The sequence below is a fragment of the Chionomys nivalis genome, chromosome 19 (genome assembly GCF_950005125.1).
Source record: "Chionomys nivalis chromosome 19, mChiNiv1.1, whole genome shotgun sequence".
NCBI lineage: Eukaryota > Metazoa > Chordata > Mammalia > Rodentia > Cricetidae > Chionomys > Chionomys nivalis.
Genome location: NC_080104.1, coordinates 62,431,707 through 62,457,613, shown reverse-complemented (window position 1 = coordinate 62,457,613; position 25,907 = coordinate 62,431,707). Strand labels below are relative to the sequence as shown.

Here is a 25,907-nt window from a genome sequence, read left to right as displayed (position 1 = left end):
CTGGTCTACAGAGTTCCAGAACAGCGTGGCTACACAGAGAAACCTTATCTAGGAAAATTGCAGAGGACCCAGGTTCGGTTCCCAGAACCTACACGGGCTGCTCACAACTTGTAATTCCAGTTCCAGGGGATCCAGTGACCCCCACAGCCACTTTACACAATAACAAGCCTCAAAGGCACCCATACAGATAAAATATAAAAATTAACAATTTAGGCCAGCCATGGTGAGGCACGCCTTGAATCCCAGCACTGGGTGCTCAACTGCATGTAGATCTTGTGAGTTCCAGTTCAGGGCAGCCGGGACTACACAGAAACTCTGCTCTGAAGAAAAAAAAGCCGGGCGGTGGTGGCGCACGCCTTTAATCCCAGCACTTGGGAGGCAGCGGCAGGCGGATCTCTGTAAGTTCGAGACCAGCCTGGTCTACAAGAGCTAGTTCCAGGACAGGCTCCAAAACCACAAAGAAACTCTGTCTCGAAAAAAAAAAAAAAAAATTTTTCTATTAAGACTTGGTTTTCTTAGGTTAAGTCCACTAGGGCTTCCAGAGTGACATGGGACAAGGCCAGCGGCCGGTGACCAATGGCTATGATCAATTTAAAGTACCAGCAAGGATGTCCTTATCTTCCTCTGTAGGTTGAGTTCCAATCCCAGCTATCCCTTTGGCATTTCATAACCCAAGAGTTTGCAGGCACCTGGGCATGAGGCTCTGTTACTGGATTTCTCTATCTCCAGACTAGCTAGTAACTAAAGGAAGACAGTTTGGCCATCCAATGTGTCCCAGGCTTTATTTAAGAACAAAATGAGTGACAGGCTCACGATCAAAACAGCATCACTGAACTTCATCTTCCCCACCCTTTTTGTGCTTGCGACCCCTCCTCAGTAAAGGAGCTTCACCCCAAGGCTGTGGTGGCTCCAGGTTCTATCTACCTCTCTCCCCCTCGCCTCAGCTCACCTCATCCCCAGGCAGGGCTGGCGCCTCAGTTTGAATGCATGGGAGAGCCCAGAGCAGCGACGGGAACAGTAGGAAAGGCCTCGCCCTCAGGGAACGGGACTGGAGAGTAGAGTGTGGTAAAGTGGGGGCTCGCATAGCTTGGGGCACCAAAATGGGGCCCTGGGGGTAGAGGAAAAGATACAGGCCCCCCTGGGAAAGGGGACCCGGCAGCCTCATACTCTTCTCGTTGGGAATAATCAGCGCTTGATCGTTTGCCCTTCTGGCGACGGTTACAGAACCACACTCGGACCACCTAGGATGGTACAGAGAAGATTGGCATCAGTTCGCAGGTACCGAAGGCAGAGGTAGGGAAAAAGAGAATGGGGACCCAGGTACCACTCACATCCTTCTCCAGGCCGAGCTGCTTGGCGATAATGCTTATCTGCTGTAGGGTGGGCTTCGGGCACTGCAGAAACATGCTCTCCAGGTTCCCCCTCACGCCGTTCTCAATGCTCGTCCGCTTTCTCTTTCGAGCCTGCACCAGGGTCTCCGCTTTGCATATCTGGACATGGGCGGAAGGGGTTGTCAGGGAGCGTTGACTGGATGTGGCCCCAGAGAAGGGGATTACTATAATGAAAGAGAATCCTGGACGGGGTGGGGGAGACCTAGATTAAATCTCTGAGCCTTTCTCAGCAGAAGGGAGTTTGGGAAGGGACCAGAACTACGTTCCATCATCAGACTTAAACCTGGGATGAGGGGGCCCCAGGAAGAGAGAAACTGAATAGCAAATATTAAGGCCTTCAATTCTAATCCTCAGCACTAGAAGTGTGTGTGTGTGGGGGGGGACAACCACCCACAGACACAGAACTGCATCTCTGGTCGGAGAGGGAGCGTTTCAAGCGATGATGAATGGAAGGAGCCGGTGGGATTGGGACCTGGAAGGAAGGCACTGTGCGTGCCTGCGCATCATGGGGGGGGCGGGACGGACGTGAAGCTCACCTCCTGAAGGTTCTCGTTGTTGTCGGCTTCCTCCACCCACTTCTCCAGCAGGGGGCGCAGCTTGCACATGTTCTTGAAGCTGAGCTGCAGTGCTTCAAAGCGGCAGATGGTGGTCTGGCTGAACACCTTTCCTGGGGAGCCGGGCAGGCCAAAGGGAAAGTAAGGTACCATGCAGGGCCTCCAAGACCCCTCCTCGCAAGCTCCCACCACTTCCCAGAGGCAGTTCAAGTGTCTAATCTCCCTCTACACAGGTGAACGAGTGGTAGCCCCTAAAACGCCCTTCCCCTTGCAACTACATTGAGAGCTGTGACAGGGCTGTGGGGTCAGAACATGCAGAAGAAAACCCACCAAAGAGAACACCCAGGGTGAGCCCCACGTCGGCCTGGGTGTACCCCAAGGTGATCCTCTTCTGCTTCAGCACCTTGGCAAACTGTTCTAGCTCCTTCTGCAGATCTTTCATGTCCTGGGACTGCAGCGAGAAAGAGGGCTTGTGAGAGTCATACCAGCTGTCAATCTCCGCCCCTGGGATCCCCAGATCTCAGCATTTCAGGCTGCCCACTAAAAACCGGTCTGCTGATGTCATTTGCTCTCTATCCCCAGGTGGCAGGGATTGCTCTTTCCCTAGCAACCGGTCACATACACTACCCAGAGTCCCCTGCATTAGAACACAGGTCCAGCATCCCAGCAAATTCCCATCTGCTAACGAATTACCCATAACAGCCCCATTGGCAACATGTGGCCCCAGTTTTAGTAAGTTTTAAGACTACAGAAGGAGCCAGGTAATCCCTGCATGTAATCCCAGCCCTCAAGAAACAGAGGCAGGAGGACTACATAGACAGGCCCTAGCCCAAAATAGAGGGAAACTACAGAAATAGAGCACCAGGTCCATTGGACTCCAAACTCCACGCCCTCCCAGCTTGCTTTGAAGTTCCCAAACTACTGACACAGTACAAGTGAAGATACTGAAACAGGGACTCGCTAGGTAGCTGTCCTGCCTTGGTCTCTCAGGCCCTGGGGATAACAGGATCCACCGCGCTGCAGAGTTCCTTTAGAAACCACACACCTCCTAAAGCAGGCAAATGCCCTGCTCTCAAATGGATGAGCTGTGGAGAAAGCCAGGAGGGCAGGGTAGCAGCTTGTGCAGGTGGCAAGTCGAATTAAGATGGTAGACAATGTGTCAGAAGCTAAGGCCTTACCACACATTTTAAAATAGGGATTTGGTGCTAACCAGACAAACTGAGCTTGATCCCCAGAATAAGCAGTGTGGAGACACCGCCTCTGACGCCCACAGATGCATGGTGGCAAGCTTGCGAGCACAACAAATGTTTGTTTTTAAAATTAAGGCTGGGAGGTACATCTTTAACCCCAGCACTTCCCTCGGAGGCAGAGGCAGGCAGCTCTCTTGTGAGTCTGAGGCCAGCCTGATCTACAAAGTGAGTTCCAGGACAGCCAAGACTACACAGAGAAACCCTGTCTGGAAAAAAAACAAAATAAGCCGGGCGGTTAGTGGCACACGGCTTTGATTCCAGCACTCGGGAGGCAAAAGATGGTGGATCTGAGTTCGAGATCAACCTGGTCTACAGAGTGAGTTCCAGGACAGCCAGGTTACACAGAGAAATACTGTCTCGGGAAACAAACAAAAAAGAAAACTAAGAGCCCGACTAAGGCCTTGGCAGGCGGTGGCGGTCGGGCCCAGGTGGGGAGGGAAAAGGGATGGCCAGCGGAGCCCGCTTCCCAAAGGGCGGAGGCAGCCTCAGAGTGAACGGAACAAAAATGGCGGGAGGCATTTCGGGTTATCTCTAACCGAAGATGGAAAAGGAGGCGGTCATTTGGTGACGCAAGTGAGCCTGCGCGGGGTGGAGGGGGCAGAGCAGGTCGGAGGAGCGAAGGTGCAGGTCTGTCTTAGATACTCCGGTTAAGGCAGGTCAACCCAGCAGCCAGCGACGCACGGCCCAATGCGGTAGCACATCCTTCCGGAAGGTGTTTCAACGGAGACAGATTTTACCACCTTCGAACAGACTGACTTTCGTCTCCAACCTCGCTCCGCAAAGATCAAGTGCCCTCAGCTGGCGCCTCAGCTTTTCTAAATCCTACTTTGTGGATTTGGGATAAAGTAAACCACGGTTCAAGCTCCCTGCTTCATTAGGGCCGCTTAAGACGTGAGATAAACTACTAATGCCTTCCCAGGGGGCTCCCGGTAGCTAAGAGGATGCGAGATAATGCATAAACAGGCACTTGGGCAGGGAGCCTCGAACTCACTAATTGCTAATACTGGCTGGCACCAGCGTCCACTCACACCTTCCCCTGATGGCTAATTGCTTACACTTGCTTCCGAGGGCCGCCACGCATTTTGCGGAGGTCCGTCCAGGGCTTGCTGGAGGCCATCAGCCACTCAGCAAAGCCAGTGCACTCGCGGCACGATCTAGAGATAGCGATAGCATCTCCTACCAGAGTGCGTTTACAACTTACGGAAGTAGGGCTGAATGGATCAAATCTGCACCTCCAGCTCTCTATAAGAGGGTGCCGGGGTGTTCACTTAGAGTAATGGTCACTCACGCATGGGTCTGCAGCAGAAGTAGGACAGGCCGTAAACTTGACTGAAGGTGAACCCAACTCCAACTCCCGCTGCCCAGAGCTATCAGCGATCAGTCACACCCAAGCTTTGGAGTAACAAGAACTCCAAGATAAGCGTTTTCACCCCCCAGCCATGTTTAACCTAAGGCCAAGGGCCTGGGTCTGACAGAGACCCAAGTCCCCAGAACGGTTAAGTGCAGTGGGAGAAGGAGCTGAAACCGGCCAACACTGGGGCACAGTCAGGCCCAGATAGTGACCGTCGACATGACAAGGACAGGCCGGAACAATACAGGCCAGTTTCGGATTCTTGCAATTCTGGCGTCTAGTTCAAACAGTGTCCTTCTCAGGAATAGACAGTCACAACCCCCTTCTTTGCTAGGAAGACTGTCCTGCAAGCTCCCAATTCTCTTCGCTGCCGCCTCTGCCAGCGCAGCCATGTCCCCTCGACCGTCCCAGGCCGATCTCACTTACCTCCTCCGGACTTGGTTCCACCTTCTCCAACTTCACGGCACCAGGGCGGACAGGGCCGGGCTCAGGAGAGGCCCCCTCCGAGTTGCTCTCCGCTCCTGCTCGATCCTCAGGCTGCGAAGTCTCCAGGCCAACTTGGGGCACTAGGCCCAGTCCAACCTGAGGTCCACAGTATGCCATCCCTCCACAGAACTCATATGGCGGGGGACAAGGGGAGATCCCCAACACCTCTGAGCCTGGCCCAACCCCTGGCCCGATTCCAGGCCCACCTGGAGGCCCTTGGAAGCTTATCCAAGTCCGAGGGTCCACCCAGCCTGGCTCCAGCCCTCCCGACCCATCACCCCCACCAGGTGGGGGTGAAAAGGCGAAGTCTGAAGCCAGGTGTCCAGCCATAGGGAAGACAGGCACCCCAAGCCGGGGGCCTGACGGAAGGAGGGCTCACCAAGGGACTGCTTAAACCTCTCTCCCACCCTCCTTCCCCAATCCCACCCGCTAGCCTTGACCTCTGGCCCCGCCCCCTGGATGGGTGGAGGAGTGGGCCAAGGGGGTGGGAGAAACTGAGGCGAAAGGTGCCCGCTTGTGTCTGGAAGCGATCCTGAGGGAGCAACCTTCAGGGCAGGGACCCCAGGGGGACCTTCATTTTCAACCCTCAACGTCTACTCACACCTACCGTGGGCCCCGAACACCTCGGAGTTGACCACGATCCCTCCCACACCTCCATATTGCTCAGGAAACAAGTGCTTGGCTCCCCCATCCCACCCCAAAGCCTCTTGGTACTGTCCCGCTCAGCCGTTCACTGCTCCCCTTCCTCTCAGAGGCTCCAACATTTATTTATTTATTTATTTATTTATTTATTTATTTATTTATTTTTTGGTTTTTCGAGACAGGGTTTCTCTGTGGCTTTGGAGCCTGTCCTGCAACTACTCTTGTAGACCAGGCTGGTCTCGAACTCACAGAGATCCGCCTGCCTCTGCCTCCCGAGTGCTGGGATTAAAGGCGTGCGCCACCATCGCCCGGCTTCCAACATTTATTGAATGTCCTGTTTCAAGTATTTCTGGGGCCACCCCTCAGTTCTTCAACTTACATAAGTGTGCTACCAGCTGGACATCCACCCATCTAGAATTGTAGGTTCCAGAGACTGGGAAAGCCCAGTATTCCACCCTGTCTCCAGGGGCAGGTGGCCGACGAGGCTGGCGCTCCATGCCCATTCAGTCCTCCAGACTCTAGAAGTTCCTCATCCCCGGGCCCCCAGCCCCAACCCGCAATGTCCCCATACATCTCCCAACCTAAGTTGTCCAGAGGCTAATGACAAGCCAATCAGGGCCTCCCCTCCCCCCACTGTGAGGCCTCCACTCAGGCCCACGATCCCCTCACAGTCAAGGCCTGGGCATCTCATTCCTCAAGGGGTTTAGTCCTCCCCCCCCCACCTCTCATCCCAGGCCTCCAGCCTAGTTCCTGGGTGGAGAAACCCAAAGGGTGGTAGGTGTGTAGAGGGGAAAAAAAAATCTGACTTCAGGTTCAAAGAAGCCTGGGAGGGACTGGGGGGGGAGGGTCAGGACAATGGCCTTGGCTGGACAATCCGGGTCCCCAGAGGGGGCAGCTCTAACCCTAAACAAGTGCTCAACCCTTGAATGGGCTTGGATGGCTCCCCTGGGGACAACTTCCTGCTCCCCAACCCCCTCCCAGCCCCGTCCGCTCACACAAGGTTCCTCTCAGAGCTCTTCAGCAACTCTCTCCAAACCCTCAAAGACTGAGCCTCAGACTCAGGTACCCAGCTTCCCTTCCTCAAGGGACGCTGGTGTTCGCCACCCACCCCTCCCCCAGCCCCCCAGGCCGAGGGATGGGATTAGGAGGAGGGGTGCAGGAAGCCTACCCTTAGCTTTCCTGCAGGGATTTTCTGGGCCTGAGAATCCTCCAGGGTCCCGTTGCTGGCCTGGTGCTTGTTATGTTTGCAAGAGAATAGCCCTCGGAGAGCCTGTCTGCAAGGGAGGATGTTTGTCTGTCTGCACTGACACCGACACCTTGCCCTAAATAAAGTCCCCAGGGTGGATCTCACAGCCCCAAAAGGGCTCAGGGCCAAAGCACCCCACAGGTTCCGAGCCCGGGCCCTGTCCCCGCCTAAGAGACGCTGGCTAGGGTCAGTGGCTCTAGCTGCCTACAAGACCCAGAGTGTTCCTTGGGGAGTCTCCTGATGTAGTCAGCCTCTGTCATTGGTTCATTTATTATTTGGAGATGGAGCCTAACTCTAGATACCAAGCTGACTTTGAACTCATGGCAATTCTCCTGCCTTAGTCTCCTAAGAGCTGGGATAACTGGAATGAGCAACGACCTCATCTTACTCTCTGAGAGGCTTTTGTAAAATTACGTCCTAAGTGTGTGTGTGTGTTCTGCAGAGCAGGATGGAGGTCCCCTTCTTCGTCAGACCAGGTTGTCGGGCTTGGCGGTGGCAGGAGCCATCTCTCTGGGCCTCTCTGGCCTTCCTCCCGAGTCTGCATCGTGCCCTTCATTTCTCGCTCGTCTTCCTAGCTCTAAGCCTTAATTGTAGTTTTTTCCATCGATTAGTCTGACAATCTACAGAGGTTGAGGCTGGTGCTGGGTTCACAAGGCAGCCGTGAACTGCCCCCAAGGCAGATTAAGGGAGGGTAGGGCGAGAGGTGCCCCACCCCACCCATCTTCTCTGCCCCCAAGACAGAGCCATCACACACCTTTGTCATGCATTTACCTGCCGTCTGCCCTGAAGACTCAGCCTCCCAGGAGGGGGAGGGGCAGGCTAGAATCCCCCACACCCAGCTCCTCCACCCACCAGCCTATAAGGCCTAGAGAGCTCCACAGCAAGCCTGTTTTCCCAACCTCGGTTCATGGATTATAATGTGTGGTTACTCCAGGTGGAGACCCACTGGCCAGGGCAGGAGGCATTTTCTGAGTGCTTGGCTCCTTGGTGCCAGACCCTAAACATTCCTGGAGTCTAATGCCCACCTTAACAGCAACTGTCCCAGCAAGTCACCTCAGAACTGGCCTGAAGATGAGGCTCTCCCTGGCCTGGTCCTGTGCTGTCAGCCGGTGGCCCTGGAGATCGGAAGGCGGTGGCTTAGCTGACTTGGTTTCTTGCTTCCTGGGTCTTAGAGAATCATCAAAATATCTTTTTTTTTTTTTTTTTTTTTTTTTTGGTTTTTCGAGACAGGGTTTCTCTGTGGCTTTGGAGCCTATACTGGAACTAGCTCCATAGACCAGGCTGGTCTCGAACTCACAGAGATCCGCCTGCCTCTGCCTCCCGAGTGCTGGGATTAAAGATGTGTGCCACCATCGCCCGGCTCTCACCATAATATCTTAAATCCCCCAAATTACAGCCAAAATTTATTAAGTCTCCGTGATCACCATATTTTAGGACCAAGCCAAAACCTGTCCCAAAGCTCTAGAGTCCGCCTAGGGAACCAAGAAAGGCAGATGACACCAACTTTTCCAGTCAGGGGCAGCCTACCAACGTGGCACAAAGGTGTGATAGGAATCCAGACGTAGTGGTCCGCAAGTGTGATCCCAGCCCTTGGGAGCAAGGTCAGGGGCTGGAGAAATAGTCCAGCATTTAAGAGAGGACCCTTTTAGATTCTGTTCCCAGCACCCAAGTTGGGTGGCTCATAACCTCTAACTCCAGCTCTAGGGAACCCCTAAGTCTCTGACCTCTGTGGGCATCTGCAGCCATATGCACACACCCAAACATACACACGACCCCCACCCCCCAGAAACAGTGTTTCTCTGTAGCCTAACTTTCCTGGAATTGGCTCTGTTTCTCTGTAGCCTAACTTTCCTGGAATTCTCTGTAGTAAGTGGAATTGGCCTCCACTTACTTCTGCCTCCTGAGTGCTGGGAATAAAGGCATATGCCACCAAGCCCGCTCTGATTTCTTTAAAAAGAGAGTTTAAGGCCAACCTTAACCACAAGAGTCTCCAAGCCAGCTTGAGCCACAGGAGACCTGGTCTAAAACAAAGTAAGCAGAGGCTTTGATGGGCAGCTCTGCTACTGTGAGCCCAGCCAACGCTCGCTCGCTGGGTTTGCAGCGCAGGGGACCTGGAAACTCAGCGAAATGGACTCACACGAAGGACAACTAGACTAGAGCTGGAAACCACAGATTTTAGCTTCTGGGATCTGTCTCCCTATGAGGCAAAGGGGAGAGAAGAAATGGGGAGCCGCAGAGACCTGGGCTCAGTCAGGAAAGAAAATATTCTCCCTTGGTCATTTGCAGGGCCTCCCCTGCTGGTCAGCACCCAGCCCCTCCAGCCGCCCGCCCCGCGGGGCTGGTCACTTCTCTTCCCAAAGCACAGGTGAGAGCCAGGAGTGGGGAACAGGAAGAAACCAGAGTTCTCCACACTGGTTTGGATTCCTTAGCTGACTGCAACTGCATCTCCCTTTCCTGGCCTTGGTTTTCGTGCCTGATCGGAAAGACTTGGGCCAGGCTGAGGAAGACCATGGAGATGGCTCAGTGAGTGATGGCACTTGCTGAGTCTAACAACCTGATCTGATCCCTGGAGCCCACAGGGTAGAAACATGTATGTGTGTGCATGTCTGTGTGAGTGCGTGAAGTGTGTTGTGTGTCTCTGTGTGTTCACTACAATGCCTGGCCTAACTCACCATTTTCTTCCACCTTGGAAAGAAAACCGCTGTCCCCTTCCCACACATACGCCTGTCCTCCTTGCTCCATGTTGGAAGGGGAATTCTCTGTAAAGAGAAATTTGGATTGGAGAGTTGGGAGGGGACCTGGTAAGGTGAAAGCTCGCGGGTCTTCTCCATCTTCCGCCTCCAGGCGGCCTTCCTGGGAAGGCTGGCAGGGCTCCTCAAGTCTGATCAAGCTAGACCTGAGCAGTTGCAAGTCCGGTGTGGCTTTGGGTTTCAGTACTTGGATACCCATAAGAAACATATCCCAAGCTGGGCAAGATGTCAATTCCTGTAATCTGGGCACTCAAGAAACTGAGGCAGGAGTACAGGAAATCAAAGATTAGCCTGAGCTACATGGTGAAACTCTGTGTCAAAAAATCAGAGAGGAGCCGGGTGTTGGTGGCACACACCTTTAATCCCAGCACTCGGGAGGCAGAGGCAGGCGGATCTCTGTGAGTTCGAGAGCAGCCTGGTCTACAAAGGGAGTTCCAGGACAGGCTCCAAAACCACAGAGAAACCCTGTCTTGAAAAAACAAAAAACAAAAAAATCAGAGAGGAGCCGGGCGGTGGTGGCGCACGCCTTTAATCCCAGCACTTGGGAGGCAGAGGCAGGCGGATCTCTGTGAGTTTGAGACCAGCCTGGTCTACAAGAGCTAGTTCCAGGACAGGAACCAAAACCACAGAGAAACCCTGTCTCGAAAAACCAAAAAAAAAATCAGAGAGGAGAAATTGGGAGGAGGGGGAAGGCTCAGATGTCACGTCGACAAATGGCCCTTTAGGTGGAGCTCAGCTCCAACGCTGTGAACAGACCTTTTCAGTGTTGAACCCCAGCGTCCAAACACCGAGGAGGAGTCGCCCCCAGAGACCATCGCACACACCACAGCCGATGCAAAAGCATGAGGATTTTATTAATTCTGTCATGACAGGGTACCCCAGCATTCGGGAAGCTGAGGGACCCCGGATAGCTGGCACAAGCTACTTTTAAAGGAGAAGGCCACAGAAGGCTTATTTAAAAGGGCTATTACCAATAATTGGCTGGAGAGCTGTTGCTAGATTAGATTAGATGAGGTAATCTAATCTAATCAGGGTACTGAATCAAAACATTCGTATATGGGTAATTGTTCAGGAACTGAGTACGTGCATGCGTAGCTGTTAGGCCCTTGGTTCTCAGGGGAGGAGGGGAAGCACTATGGCACGGAGGCTGAGAGGACTCAGAGTTGTCAGAAATGGCTTCAGAATTGTCTTAAAGTCTTATATCAGGGATGAGCCCATCTCCACCCCCACCCAGGCCCCATCCTCTATCCTGTGCACGAGGAATAGACATTACAGATACTGTACACAGCTCTAGGAATATTTTTTAAGACTTATTTATTTATTATGTATACAACATTCTGCCTCCATGTATACCTACAGGCAAGAAGAGGGCACCAGATCTCATTACAGATGGTTGTGAGCCACCATGTGATTGTGGGAATTGAACTCAGGACCTCTGGAAGAGCAGGCAATGCTCTTAACCACTGAGCCATCTCTCCAGCCCCCTTTATTATGGATTTTTGAGACAGGGTTTCTCCGTAGCTTTTTGGTTCCTGTCCTGGAACTAGCTCTTGTAGATCAGGCTGGCCTTGAACTCACAGAGATCCGCCTGCCTCTGCCTCCCGAGTGCTGGGATTAAAGGCGTGCGCCACCACCACCCGGCCTATTTTATTTTATTTTATTATATCTTATTTTGGTTTTTTGAGACAGGGTTTCTCTGTAGCTTTGGAGCCTGTCCTGGAACTAGCTATTGCAGACCAGGCTGGTCTTGAACTCACAGAGATCCACCTCCCTCTGCATTCTGGGATTAAAGGCGTGGGCCACCACACCGGGCTTGCTTTTTTAAATGAACAGGGTTTCACTGTGTAGTCCTGGCTGGCCTTGAACTACTTTGTACACCAGGCTGGCCTCTATCTCCTGGAATTAAAGGTATGAACCACAACCATGACCAACCCAAGTCTTGAGATTCTTGACATAAAATTTTTTTGGAAGAGCCAGAGTGAAGGAGTCAGTTTGTTGATGGGAGGACAGCCCGATGGATGCACTCAGAGCCAAGCTCTGGCTTTGGGGGAGTACACCCACGTGCTACAGGCTGTGACCGACAAACTGGAGCTCCTGGAGTTACACTGGTAAAAGAGGTGATGACCACTGAAGCTAAGAGAGAAGGGGAAAGATGTATAAAATTTATACATTATCTTAGTTTGAGGCTAGCCTAGTCTACATAATGAGTTCCAGGACAGCCAGGGCTGTTTCAAAAACCCAAAATAAATAACTAAAATAACTTTTAAATAATTAGGTAGTTTTAATGAAACAAAATAAATAAAATATTTATATTTTTATATTTAGCTGTGCGGTGGTGGCGCACGCCTTTAATCCCAGCACTCAGGAGGCAGAGGCAGGCGGATCTCTGTGAGTTCGAGGCCAGCCTGGTCTACGAGAGCTAGTTCCAGGACAGGCTCCAAAGCAACACAGAGAAACCCTGTCTCGAAAAAACAACCAACCAAACAAACAAACAGATAAATAATCTATATTTACATTTACAATAAAATAAATAATTTTTAATTAAATGAGATGAATAATTAATTTTTTAATCAAATTTAATTTATAGTACATGTAAACAGAGGAGGAGAACTTTAGGCAGTGCACTTACAGGTGTTGGGAACTGAACTGGTTTGGCAGGAGTCCCTACCCACCATGCCCAGAGGCTGAAAGAGAGGACCTGCGGCTAGCCTGGGGCCCTCAGCATCTCCACCTTCCCTTTCATGGGCCCCACCTGTTCTGTGTGCTGAGGCCCCAGAACCGAACTCCCTGGGTTTCTAGAGGGATTATTCTACTCTGTGTCACGACAGCATCTCTGTCCTTCCCTTCTCTGTAACGCTGTCATTTGAAAGACTCCCATCGTGCTGAAAAGGGCATCCCAGCAGTTATGATTACACGGCAGTTTACCCTGGTGTTCTGCCTTCCTGGTGGCTCACAGACCACCCTGCTCTGGAGGATGTGGATTCTGTCACAAAAAAAGTCGGGCTGTAGCTCTTCCCATCTCCCGGAACACCTGGAATTCCCGTCTCCACCGATAGACACTCATTCTCCCAGGTACCGCTTCTCCGTCACATGAGCGCCCAGAAAAAGAACTATGACACGCTCTGCCCTGCGTCCCCTGCAGCCAGTGGCCCTCCTGCAACACCATGGACCTCATCCCTTCAAACCACCTCCTCACTTGTATCCTCCAGGAGAGGGAGATAAAAGCCGACCCATAACCCCAAGGGAAGATCAAGTGATGCGCTCTTGAGATCTTGTTTAGACTCTGTGACCCCGCCCGCCCCCAACACGGTCTCACTACCTGGGCTAGAACTTTCTGTGTAGACCAGGCTGGTCTTCCTGCGTGCTGAGACCTAAGTCATGTCCTCCCATGCCCAGCCCTGCTCTGATTTCCTGAGTTCTAACTTTCCTTTCCAGCTTCTGCTTTCTACAATTTTTGCTCTCAAACTCCAAGAGAGATGTTCTGCGGTTTCATTCTGGCAGACAGTAGGGAAGGGGTCAAACTAAATGAGATGGGCTAGGGTAGAGCTCATTGGAGAGTGTTGGTCTAGGATGCTAAAGTCCATGGGTGGGTCGCATCCCCATCCCACCACTGCCTGACAAGATTAAAAGGGACAGTCCATGCCACTATATGGAACCGTGGCTCAGCGGTAGAACACACATGCCAAACACACACATGGCTCCTGATTCAATCCCCAGTATTGCAAATAAAACAACAGCAAAAACCATACAGTAAGAATTTAAGGGCTGGGACTGGAGAGATGGCTCAGCTGTTTAGAGCACTGGCTGCACTTGCAGAGGATCCAGGTTCAATTTCCAGCACCCACATAACATCTCAAAACCAAACCGTCTATGACTGAGGTTTTGGAGTTTCTTCTATTCCACAGGGTCATACACATATAGGGTATATAAGCTCACACACACACACAAACAATTTAAATGGCACTTGTTGCTCTTGGAGAAGACCAAGGGATCCAATGTCCTCTTCTGACCTTTGAGAGGAACAAGCATGCATACGATACACATACATCAAGCAAAACACTCATACACATACAAAATAAATACACCTAAAATAACCATGATAATCACAAATAACAATATGGGTCTGGAGAGATGGCTCAGAGGTTAAGAGCATTGGCTGCTCTTCCAGAGGTCCTGAGATCAATCCCCAGCAACCACATGGTGCTCACAACCATCTGTAATGAGATCTGGTGCCCATTTCTGGCCTGCTGACATATACGGAGGCAGAATGTGGTATACACAATAAATAAAAAAAATCTTTTAAAAAAGAATAATGTAACCGTGAGTGTATTGATGCACATCTGTAATGCAGGGAGCAGAGGTGGGCAGATCTCTGAGTTTCAGGCCAACCAGTGATGGACAGTGAGACCCAGTCAAAAAGGGGCTTGGGGTGGGGACGCTTAGAAAGGGAGAAAAAAGATGATGTAAGCCCGGTGCTGCAGCTCAAGCCTATCATCCCGGTACTGGGGAGGCAGAAGCAGGATCTCACCTTAAGGCCAGGCTGATGTGCATAGCAAAATTCTGTCTCCCAAACAAAAGTGAAATAAATTGTGAGGGCCAGCAGCTGCCGCCGGGAGGTGTGCAGAGAGTGGTGCCTTGGTTCAGAGTAGACCCAAGGTTATCTGCTAGTTGGAAACAAGGTGATGTCTGAAAGAATAAGCTTACTTTAGGACCCTGTCTTTATAGCTGCTGGAGCAGGGACGGGGCACTCCAGGAAGAAAGTCACTCCTGGATTAGGAAATGTGGGATTGGATTTCTTTTCTCCTTTAGGGAAGGCTGGGGGCACTGGCTAAAGAGGTAGAGACCTAGCCTTGAGCAGAGCCGTGGTCTTATATTTCATCCTACCTTTCCTGTATCCATATCCAGGAAGCTGGCACCGTCAGGGAGTAACAAGGGAAATCGGGGGTGAAATCTTCAGGCAGAAAAACGTAGCCAGGATCCCAGGAAGAGTGGAACCCAGAGCCTAGTGCCAGACCCACACAAAGCAGAACAAATTTTAATAATAAAATCAGCTTCACATAGTTGGGGAGTTTTTGTTTGTGCTCAACTATGTTCATAGCAGCTTTGTTTGTCATGGCCAGAACCTGGAAGTAACTTAAATGCCCCTCAATCGAAGAATGGATAAGAAAAATGTGGAACATTTACACAATGGAGTACTACACAGCAGAAAAAAATAATGACAGCTTGAATTTTGCAGGAAAATGGATGGAGCTAGAAAACATTAATTTGAGTGAGGTAACCCAGACCCAGAAAGACACTTATCACATGTACTTACTCATAAGTGGTTTTTAAACATAAAGCAAAGAAAACCAGCCCACCAATCACAATCCCAGAGAACCTAGACAGCAATAAGGACCCTAAGAGAGACATACATAGATATAATCTACATGGGAAGTAGAAAGTAGAAAAAGACAAGATCTCCTGAGTAAATTGGGAGCATGGGGACCTTGGGAGAGGGTTGAAGGGGGGAGGGGAGAGGCAGGGAGGGGAGCAGAGAAAAATGTAAAGCTCAATAAAAATCAATTTATAAGCCAGGCAGTGGTGGCGCACGCCTTTAATCCCAGCACTTGGGAGGCAGAGGCAGGCGGATCTCTGTGAGTTCGAGACCAGCCTGGTCTACAAGAGCTAGTTCCAGGACAGGCTCCAAAACCACAGAGAAACCCTGTCTCGAAAAACAAAAAAACAAAACAAAAAAAAAAAAAATCAATTTATAAAATTGCTGATTGTGGTGTTTCCAGGGATTCCTGGGCATAGCCAGGCCCTCTGTGAGAGCTTGAGGCAGTTCCAGACTTCCAGGGCTACACACAGAAACTGTCTTATTAAGCCCACCAGCTCCCAAATGCCGAAACCATCCTGTTTCAGCCCTTGGCTCATGTGGTTTCTTGGCAGCCTCCTGTGACCTCAGATCCCCCTTCCTCTTGTCATTCTCAGCCTCCCTCAGTGGCTGCAGTGGCTGTTGTGACCAGAGGGGTTTCCTGATGTCTTCTTCACTGCTTCTCCTGGTTCACACTATCTAGCACGACAGGCTAAACTCCAAAGCTCTTCACTGGGCTTTCTTCCCCTTGATGCTCCTACCCTCTCTCCTGCACACAAACATTTTCAAGGGACCGCTTCTGAACTCACCTCCGTATAATTTCCAACAGCGATCCTCCAGTGCCATATTCTCATTTACCAAAATCAGAGTCGGTGTCAAGGTTTGGCTCCTGTGCACACCAGCATCTGCTTAGGAGTGACTAAAAGAACTGGATAGACAGACGTCGCTCATCTCATGCCAGTTGTGTGAACCTCTGGCAACTAACTTCTAAGCCAGCCGGGCGGTGGTGGTGCACGCCTTTAATCCCAGCACTCGGGAGGCAGAGGCAGGCAGATCTCTATGAGTTCGAGGCCAGCCTGGTCTACAAGAGCTAGTTCCAGGCCAGCTCCAAAGCTACAGAGAAACCCTGTCTTGGAAAAAACAAACAAACAAAAAAATCTTCTAAGTCATGGTCTGGAAAGACGGCTCAGTTGTTAATAGCACTGACTACTCTCGCAGAGGGCCCAGGTTCAGTTCCCAGTACCCACAAGGCAGTTAAGAGTCTTCTGTAACTTTGGTTCCAGGGATCTGTTGCTTTCTTCTGACTGACCTCCGTGGACACCAGGCACACTTAAGGTGCTCATACATACAAACAGGCAAAATATCCACTCATATGCATAAAATTAATAGATCTAAAATGTTTTAAAAACAAATCTAATAAATTTTGTTTTTTATTTGATATACATTTTTATTGACATTTATTGAGCTCTACATTTTTCTCTGCTCCCCTCCCTGCCTCTCCTCTCCCTCCTTCACCCCTTTCCCAAGGTCCCCATGCTCCCAATTTACTCAGGAGATCTTGTCTTTTTCTACTTTCTACTTCCCATGTAGATTAGCTCTATGTAAGTCTCTCTTAGTGTCTGTATTGTTGTCTAGGTTCTCTGGGATTGTGGTTTGTAGGCTGGCTTTCTTTGCTTTATGTTTAAAAACCACTTATGAGTGAATACATGTGATAATTGTCTTTCTGGGTCTGGGTTACCTCACACAAAATAATGTTTTCTAACTCCATCCATTTTCTTGCAAAATTCAAGTTGTCATAATTTTTCTGCTGTGTAGTACTCCATTGTGTAAATGTACCACATTTTCCTTATCCATTCTCCATTCTTCGATCGAGGGACATTTAGGTTGTTTCCAGGTTCTGGCTATGACAAAGCTGCTATGAGCATAGCTGAGCACATGTCCTCGTGGCACAATTGAGCATCCTTTGGATATATACCCAAAAGTGGTATTATTGGGTCTTGAGGAAGGTTGTTTCCTAATTTTCTGAGAAATCACAAAACTAACTTCCTAAGGGGCTGTACCAGCTTGCATTCCCACCAGCAATGCAGGAGTGCTCCCTTTTCCCAACCTCTCCAGCATAAGTTGTCTTCAGTGTTTTTGATCTTGGCCATTCTTACAGGTGTAAGATGGAATCTCAGAGTTGTTGTGTTTTTTTTGTTTTTTTTTTTTTGTTTTTTTTTTTTGGTTTTTCGAGACAGGGTTTCTCTGTGACTTTGGAGCCTGTCCTGGAACTAGCTCTTGTAGACCAGGCTGGTCTCGAACTCACAGAGATTCACCTGCCTCTGCCTCCCAAGTGCTGGGATTAAAGGCGTGCGCCACCACCACCCGGCTCAGAGTTGTTTTGATTTGCATTTCTCTGATGTCTAAGGATGTTGAGCATTTCCTTAAGTGTCTTTCAGCCATTTTAGATTCCTCTGTTGAGAGTTCTCTGTTTAGGTCTGTACTCGATTTTTTTTTTTTTTTTTTTTTTTGGATTATGTGATCTTTTGATGACCAATCTCTTGAGTTCTTTGTATATTTTGGAGATCAGACCTCTGTCTGATGTGGGGTTGGTGAAGATCTTTTCCCATTCTGTAGACTGTCGTATTGTCTTGTTGACCGTGTCCTTTGCTTTATAGAAGCTTTTCAGTTTCAGGAGGTCCCATTTATTAATTGTTTCTCTCAGTGTCTGTGCTGATGGGGTTATATTTAGGAAGTGGTTCCCTGTGCCAATGTGTTCAATTGTACTTCTCACTTTCTCTTCTATAAGGTTCAGTGTGGCTGGCTTTATGTTGAGGTCTTTGATCCATTTGGACTTGAGTTTTGTGCATGGTGATAGATATGGATCTATTTTCATTCTTCTACGTGTTGATGTCCAGTTATGCCAGCACCATTTGTTAAATATGCTTTCTTTTTTCCATTTGATATTTTTTGCTTCTTTATCAAAGGTCAGGTGTTCAAAGATGTGTGGATTGATATCCGGGTTTTCTATTCAGTTCCATTGGTCCTCCTGTCTGTTTTTATGCCAATACCAGACTGTTTTCAGTATTGTAGCTCTGTAGTAGAGTTTGAAGTCAGGGATTGTGATGCCTCCAGAAGTTCTTTTATTGTACAGGGTTGTTTTGGCTATCCTGGGTTTTTTGTTGCTTTTCCATATGAAGTTGAGTACCATTCTTTCAAGGTCTTTGAAGAATTTTGCTGGGATTTTGATGGGCATTGCATTGAATCTGTAGATTGCTTTTTGTTTGTTTGTTGAGACAGGGTTTCTCTATGTAGCCCTGGCTGTCTTTGAACTCTATAGATCAGGCTAGTTTCAAGTTCCCAGAAATCCACCTGCCTCCCCAGTACTGGGATTAAGGTGTACTCCCCACCTGGTTAAGAAATGAGGCACTTAGCCGGGCGGTGGTGGTGCATGCCTTTAATCCCAGCACTTGGGAGGCAAAGGCAGGTGGATCTCTGTGAGTTCGAGACCAGCCTGGTCTACAAGAGCTAGTTCCAGGACAGGCTCCAAAACCACAGAGAAACCCTGTCTTGAAAAACCAAAAAAAAAAAAAAAAAAAAAGAGAAACCCTGTCTCAAAAAACCAAAAAAAGAGAAAGAAATGAGGCACTTTTAAGCTATTTTTGCTTGTCTGTGACCCAGAAAAATTAGGCTTCTAGGAGAGCATGCCTGATTTAAGTGCTCCTTAGTAAATCTCAGAGCGTGACAGAGGGGGCGCTGATGACCCAGCCTGCGGCTCCTTCCTCTCCCGTGTTTTAGGAGCCCCACTTTCTAGCTCCCCGTTGCCTGGAGAGCCCTCCACTGGCGGCATCCTCAACCACCTTTCTCAAGCCTGTCTGCACCCTGGCAGAATTCATCTCTGTCCCTGCGGAAGGACCCCAAGCTGCTTCACAGTCTGCTGCCCCAGCCTCTACAACATTTTATGGATCTGCTCGACAGTTCCCCAAGAGGAGACAGCAGCCCCTAAGATCAGGGCTCATTCACCGTCTTGATACTTCAATCAAGAGAATTCATGCCATAGAAACTCATTTCTCTGTTCATCTCTTATCAAACTGAGTTGCGGGGAGGAGATCATCTGTGACCCTCCCCTCCCTCACCCGCACTCTAGAGGCTGAGGGAAGAAGATTTCCAGTTCTGGGTCAGTGTGGTGACAAACTTAGACCCTCCTCAAACCACAAACCAACAAGCCAGGCGTGGTGGAACTACTTCACTGTATCTCCAGCACTCAGAAGGCAGAGGCAGGAGGATCGCTGCAAAAGCCGTCCTGATCTACACAGTGAGCTCCAGGCCAGCCTGGTCTGCATAGTGAACTCCAAACCGGCCAGAATCACACAGCAAGACCCCTTCTCAAACAAACAAAGCCCACAAAATAAAAACATGAGGAGATGGTTGGCCAGTCACCCACTTCTGAGAGGCACCAGCCTCTGAAGGACCCTGTCTTTGCTCTCTGGGCTCCAGGAAGGCTCACAGCGCCCTACAAAGGTTACAAAATATGGGACACCAGACGGCAAGGTTTCTCCACCACTGAGCACATCTGAGTCCTTAACTCACTAGTGCCTGTGGTGACCAGTGGAGGTAGCCGTGGTTCACCCAGCCTCAGGTCTCCGAGAGCAAGCGCAGCCTCGCCTGCGAGGCTGGGTCGGGTGCAGCCTGGGTCCGGTTTCAGCCGGACTGGAAAAAGTAGAGGCAGCAAACACTCACACAGACGGTGTCCAGCAGTCCCTGACTTAGCTTCTGCCAAGAACGGAGGGGCACCCTGAATGTCAGGCTCCTTGTGCATCTCCCCTGCACCTATGTAAACCCTCGGAATCCCAGCAGCAGTGGTACGGCTTCCCTGAGCAGGGAAGTTGGCAGGGGTGGAGACAGACAGGATAACAACACCTGAGAAGCCCGCCATTTTATTCTTTGAGATAGGTCTGCCACTAAACCTGAAGGTGCCCTTTTGGCTAGGCTCCCAGGATCCGCCTATCTCCACCCTCCATGTTGGGGTGACAGGCAGGTCCAGCTATGCCCAACTTTAATGTGGTTGCTGGGAAATCAACTCAGCTCCTCTTGTGTTCACAGAAGCCCTTCTCAGCCAGTGATTCTTCTCCCTAATCTCTTGCTTTTTCTGCTTGTTCAGCCGGGTATCCCAGGCCATGGACTAATGCTGCCCATAATTAAGATGGGTCTTCCCACGCTAATTAACCTAGTCTAGATAATCACTCACAGGTATGCCCAGAGGCTGGTCTAATCAGGACCACCCCTAACCGCATGCCCAGGGGCTGCCCTAGTAGAGATCACCCCTGACTGGCATGCCCAGGAGCTGCCCTAATCAGGACCACCCCTAACTGGCTGCCCAGGGGCTCATCTCCTAGGTGATACTAGAACTTCAGCATCTTTCTTTTTATTTATTTTTGAATTTCTAGACAGTCTCACCATGTGGGTCTGTCTGGCCTGAATTCGACATGTAGACCACGCTCTACTCAAATTCACATGATCCTGCTCCTGCTTCCAGAGTGCTGAGGAGACCAAGACTGGCAGGTGCCACCAGGCTGGAAACAGTCATCGTTAAACCTCCCAGTGGGTGAGGAGGCAGCCTGAGCTACGTGAGACCCTGTCTCAAAAATGGAAAAGAGATTGGGGAGATGGGTGGCCCAGTGGTCAAGGGCACTTTCTGGGGATCGGTGCTTTTCCTACGCATCGTTTGTCAATTCCAAGTCAGGCATCAGGTGCGTCCGACCCCGGGCAATGCCTGCACTCAGGTGAACATAGCCACGTGCAAGCACACACCTACAAATAATTAGAAATAAATCTTTTCTTTCTTTCTTCTTCTTTTTTTTTCCGAGACAGGGTTTCTCTGTAGTTATGGAACCTGTCCTGGAACTAGCTCTTGTAAATCAAACTGGTCTCGAACTCACAGAGATCCTCCTGCCTCTGCCTCCCAACTGCTGGGATTAAGGGCGTGCGCCACCACCCGCCCGGTTTATTCTGGGTGATGGTGGTGGTGCATGCATTTAATCCCAGCACTTGGAAGGCAGAGGCAGGTGGATCTTTATGAGTTCTAGTCCAGCCTGATTTACAGTGTGAGTTCAAGGGCAAAAACCAAAAACAAACAAACAAACAAAAAAAAAAAAACCCACAAAAACCAAAACCACAACCAACAGCAGCAGCAACAGCAACAACAAAGAAAGATTAGGTGTTTTGGTGGATTGCTGACTCAGGCTTCAGGGCAGGGAGCATTTCCGGGGACAGTGTCAGGTCACACTCGGTAGAAGCAGTGTCCAGGGGCCATAGTTTCTTTATTGCCTCCTTGCTTCCAGAGGGTCTTTTTGGCCTGCCTGTTTGTCAGCCACAGGCGTTAGGCTGGTCACCTGAGGTCCTAAACAAACTTCATAGACAGGCTGAAGTGCCTTATCTCCCGCTCAGGCAGGTGACCGGTCCAACTGCGGCTTCACTTGCCCTGCCCTGGCTGAGGCCGGCAACCGCACAGAGGTCCAAGGTGAAGGTCACCTCAGCTGCCAGGAGCTGTGAGTTCAGCCAGAAAGAAGCCCCTGTGGGGGGTGTGAGCAACAACTCAGGTCGCTACCTGGGGACTAGAATCCACTCCAGAGTTTTCCACTTTCTGAAAACATCTTGCCCGTCCCTCAAGAAGAAAGAATTTGGCCTTTGATGTTTGTTTTAAGACAGAATCTCAGCCGCCCAAGCCCTGGCTGGCTTGGAACTTGCTCTGTAGACCATGCTGATCTCAAACTCAGAGAAATCTGCCTGCCTCTGCCTCTAAAATGTTGGGAATTAAAAGAAAAAAATTAATTTATGTGTATGTGTGTGGACCTGAGTATATGTGTGTATTGATACCACACACATATAGGCTTCTGAGGAGGCCAGAAGAGGGCATTGGATCCCCCCAAACAGAGTTACTGGCAGGTGTGAATTTCCTATGTGGGTGCTAGGAACTGAACTCAGGTCCACTGCAAGAGCAGCAGGTGCCAGGTGCGGCCACCCCTGAGCCACCTCTCTAGTCTCTCCCTCCCTCTGGGGCTTAGGATGTAGCTCTAAGAGCTAAGTGGAGCATGCCTGGAGTGTGTAAGGTGCTGGGTTCAATCCCTGTAAAATAAATAATCCCACTGAAAAATAAAAACTACTGATTAAAAAGTATTTTCCTTTTTAGCCATTGCATCAGTAGTGGAGAACAAAACAGGATGTTGGAAATAGAATCTTTTTGGGAAGAGTCAGGCTCAAGATCCCAAAACTCCTCCAAGCATAGAGTAAACCCAGCACTTGGGAGGCAGAGGCAGGTAAATCTCTGAGATCAAGGCCAGCCTGGTTTACTGAGCGACAGTCAGGGTGGCTCAGAGAAACCCTGTGGGGGGCAGGGCGGGGCAGGCGATATTCCCAGAATCCTTTGTGTGTCCCCACCTTGTATATGGGGTAGGGAGAGAGGGAAGAGCCTAGGCACGATACAGTCAAGAGAGTAGACCCAAGCCACTTGGTTTGTGTCTTGGTCCAGAGGAAGGAGGGACAGGGTAGGGTACCAGCTGCAACTAGGGTCGTCTCAGCACCTGGACTTCACTGCTCATCCATTTTGTTCCTTTCTTGCAGGGTCTGGCCCAGTGATGGTCTCCCGTCACTAAGCCTTGTCCCTTACCTACTCCAGAGTCCCCTTGGTGGGTTCGCCGTCTATGGTTCCATCACGGTCCCCACTGCCTTATGCTTGGGGTCGCCTTTAACCTCCTTCCTCCAGGTCTATGTAAGCCACACCAGTGCCTTCAAAGAGACTCCAGTCCCTCCAGCCACTGTCCTTCAGGGTCCTGTGTTGGGGGTGGAGTGAGCTGCTTGGTCCAAGGCAGCTGCTTTGGAGCTCCTGTCTGGTCTTTCTCCACCTTCTTTCTTCTTGGCTGCCTCTAAAGACCAGCAGGGCGGGGGAGAAGGAACCCTCGCTCAGCCTCAGCCTTGTATGAGCCCTGGATCCCTACTGAACGTTTTTAAATCACACGTTGTCAGAAATGGTGCCTGAGAACTTGGGGTGAGGGCTTTGACATTCCACAGAATTGTGTAAGCAGAAACTGGACCAAAGTAAGGCAGTTTTTCAGAAGGATCTAGGAGAGACTTAGGAGTTTAATTTTTAGTTTGCAAAACCTGTAGGTCTCTCTGAAGGCAGAAGTCAACAGGAATTCCCTGGTCAAGGTACCAGAGATAAAGGGCCCAGCCCAGCTACCACCCACCTTGTCACCTAAGGGCACCTTTCTTCCTCTCCCACCTCCGGCTGCTTTGTTCCGGTTCTGGGAAGTCAGTCCTTCTCAAGGTCATCAGGCTCAAATCATAGGAAGTCTTCACCTTCTCCTGTGCAGTCCCCACCCCCAGTGCCCCCTTCTCTTTGCTTTGTTCAGTTTCTGTTTATTTACCTTATTTACTGATCACGTGTTATTGAGAAATAGTTTAACACTGAAGAAAGGCGCAGAATTAATGGAAAGCTATGGAAGCCAGGTGTGGAGACCAGCATCCGAAATCCAAGCAGTCCAGAGCAGAGGCAGAAGGACCGTGAAAATATAGCTGCCTTCAAGTCTGTGTGTGTGTGAAACAGAGAGACATTTTACCTTTTAATCATCATCATCATCATTATTTATTCTTCTTTTGTTCATTACATCCTGGTCACAGCTGACTTTTTACCTATTTGAGTTGTCCTTTTTTTATTTTTCATTTTTCGAGACAGGGTTTCTCTGGAGCTTTTGGATCCTGTCCTAGAACTAGCTCTGTAGACCAGGCTGACCTGGAATTCACAGAGATTCACCTGCCTCTGCCTCCTGAGTGCTGGGATTGGGATTAAAGGCGTGCGCCACCACCGCCACCCAGCGAGTTGTTCATTTTTAAAGCCAAAGAAGACAAAGCAAACAGAAAAAAAAAAAATTTTAAACAATGATGTGGCCAGGCCCTGGGACCAATGCCCAGTGCTAAGACACACAAACATACAAGACACACAAACACACAACAAAACACAAACACACAACAAGACACACAAATGTAAGACTTTAAGACAATTTTGAAGTCATTTATGACAACTCTGAATCCTCTCAGCCTCCGTGCCATAGTGCTTCCCCTCCTCCCCTGGGAACCAAGGGCCTAACAGCTACACATGCATGTACTCAGTTCCTGAACATTTACCCATACGTACATTTTGATTAGGTCCCCTGGGAAACGGGGTCAAAATGACCTCTTACCTCATCTGATCTAGCAACAGCTCTCCAGCCAATTATTGGTAATAGCCCTTTTAAATAAGCCAATCACAACCCCCCTTGCTTCTGTGGCCTTCTCCTTTAAAAGTAGCCTGTGCCAGCTATTTGAGGTCTCTCGGCTTCCCGAATGCTGGGGGACCCTGTCATGACAGAATTAATAAAATCCTCATGCTTTTGCATTGGCTGTGGTGTGTGAGGTGATCTCTGGAGGCGACTCCTCCTCGGTGTTTGGACGCTAGAGTCCAACACAAACACACAACAAAAACACAAACAAAAAATGTTAAAACCAATGTTTTTGCTTCTTTCATTAAAGTTAAAAGATAAGATTTAAAAAAAAAACCTGAGCCCCGTGCTGGGCATATGTCTATATCCCAGTACTTGGGGGCTGGGGTTGAGGCAGGAGGCTAGAACGTTGGGGCCAGCCTGGTGTACATGATACGCATATCCACCAATAAATTTTGTTGTTGTTGTTGTTTGTTTTTGAGACAGGGTCTCACTATGTAACTCTAGCGTTCCTGGAACTCTCTCTGTAAACCAGGTGAGTCTCAGATCCTCCTGCCTCTCTCACCCAAGTGCTGAGATTTAAAGGCATGTGCCGCCACACCCAACACAATTAAAAATTTTAATCATTGAAAAAAGAAATCAGAGGACTGGAGATATGGTTCAGTCGTTAGGAGCACTGGCTGCTCTTCCAGAGGACTGAGTTCAATTTCCAGCAACCATATAGTGGCTCACAACCAGCCATGATGAGATCTGGCGCCCTCTTCTGGCCTACAGGCGTACATGCAGGGAGAACACTGTAAGCATAATATATAAATAAAAAACCAATCATCAACAACAAAAACCAGGGGGCTGGACTGTTATTTGGCTCAGCGATTAAGAGCACTGGCTGTTCTTCCCAAGGACCTGAATTCAATTCCCAGCAGCCACATGGGAATCCAACACCCTCACACAGACACACATGCAAGCAAAACACCAATGTACATAAAATTAAAAAAAAAATCTTAAGAAAAGAAAGAGCTGGGTGGTGGAGGCACATACATTTAATCCCAGTACTTGGGAGACAGAGGCAGGCAGATCTCTGAGTTTAAGGCCAGCCTGGGTTACAGAGTGAGTTCCAGGACAGCCAGAGCTGTTACACAGAGAAACCCTGTCTTGAAAAACAAACCAAGAGCTGGGCGGTGGTGGCGCACGCCTTTAATCCCAGCACTCGGGAGGCAGAGGCAGGTGGATCTCTGTGAGTTCGAGACCAGCCTGGTCTACAAGAGCTAGTTCCAGGAAGAGAGAAGAAAGAAAGAAAGAAAGAAAGAAAGAAAGAAAGAAAGAAAGAAAGAAAGAAAGAAAGAAAGAAAGTGGAAAGATCGACTTCTGGTCTGGATATTTGAGATAGGAAGATAAACATAGTTGGACTTTCTTTGGATGGTCAGCTCCTGACATGGAGACCTTTTATTAATTATGAAAACTTGGCCTTAGCTTAATCTTGTTCCCAATTAGCTCTTAAAACCTAAATTATCGGGGCTGGAGAAATGGCTCAGTGGTTAAGAGCATTACCGGCTCTTCCAAAGGTCCTGAGTTCAATTCCCAGCAACCACATGGTGGCTCACAACCATCTGTAAAGAGGTCTGGCGCCCTCTTCTGGCCTTCAGGCATACAC

The 25,907-nt window shown here is 49.7% G+C and overlaps 1 protein-coding gene across 1 annotated transcript; it reads right to left on the bottom strand.

Moving 5' to 3' along the window:
- Positions 1–851: 851 nt before the first annotated feature.
- On the bottom strand, positions 852–5,376 carry Pou5f1 (POU class 5 homeobox 1). Its single transcript, XM_057751800.1, has 5 exons — positions 4,973–5,376; positions 2,276–2,396; positions 1,928–2,058; positions 1,332–1,490; positions 852–1,241 (listed from the first exon to the last, which is right to left on the bottom strand). Exons 1-5 carry the CDS (start codon positions 5,360–5,362, stop codon positions 975–977), a joined length of 1,068 nt encoding a protein of 355 aa, XP_057607783.1. The 5' UTR covers positions 5,363–5,376; the 3' UTR covers positions 852–974.
- Positions 5,377–25,907: the final 20,531 nt, after the last annotated feature.

What these genes read in the sequence shown, in the direction of transcription:
- Pou5f1 (XM_057751800.1), bottom strand. Translation starts at nt 5,362, where the DNA reads ATGGCTGGACACCTGGCTTCAGACTTCGCCTTTTCACCCCCACCTGGT. An exon ending in TGGAACCAAGTCCGGAGGAG is followed by an intron (nt 2,397 to 4,972) that starts GTAAGTGAGATC and finishes TTCTCGCTGCAG; the next exon opens with TCCCAGGACATGAAAGATCT. An exon ending in ACAACGAGAACCTTCAGGAG is followed by an intron (nt 1,491 to 1,927) that starts GTGAGCTTCACG and finishes GCCCATGTCCAG; the next exon opens with ATATGCAAAGCGGAGACCCT.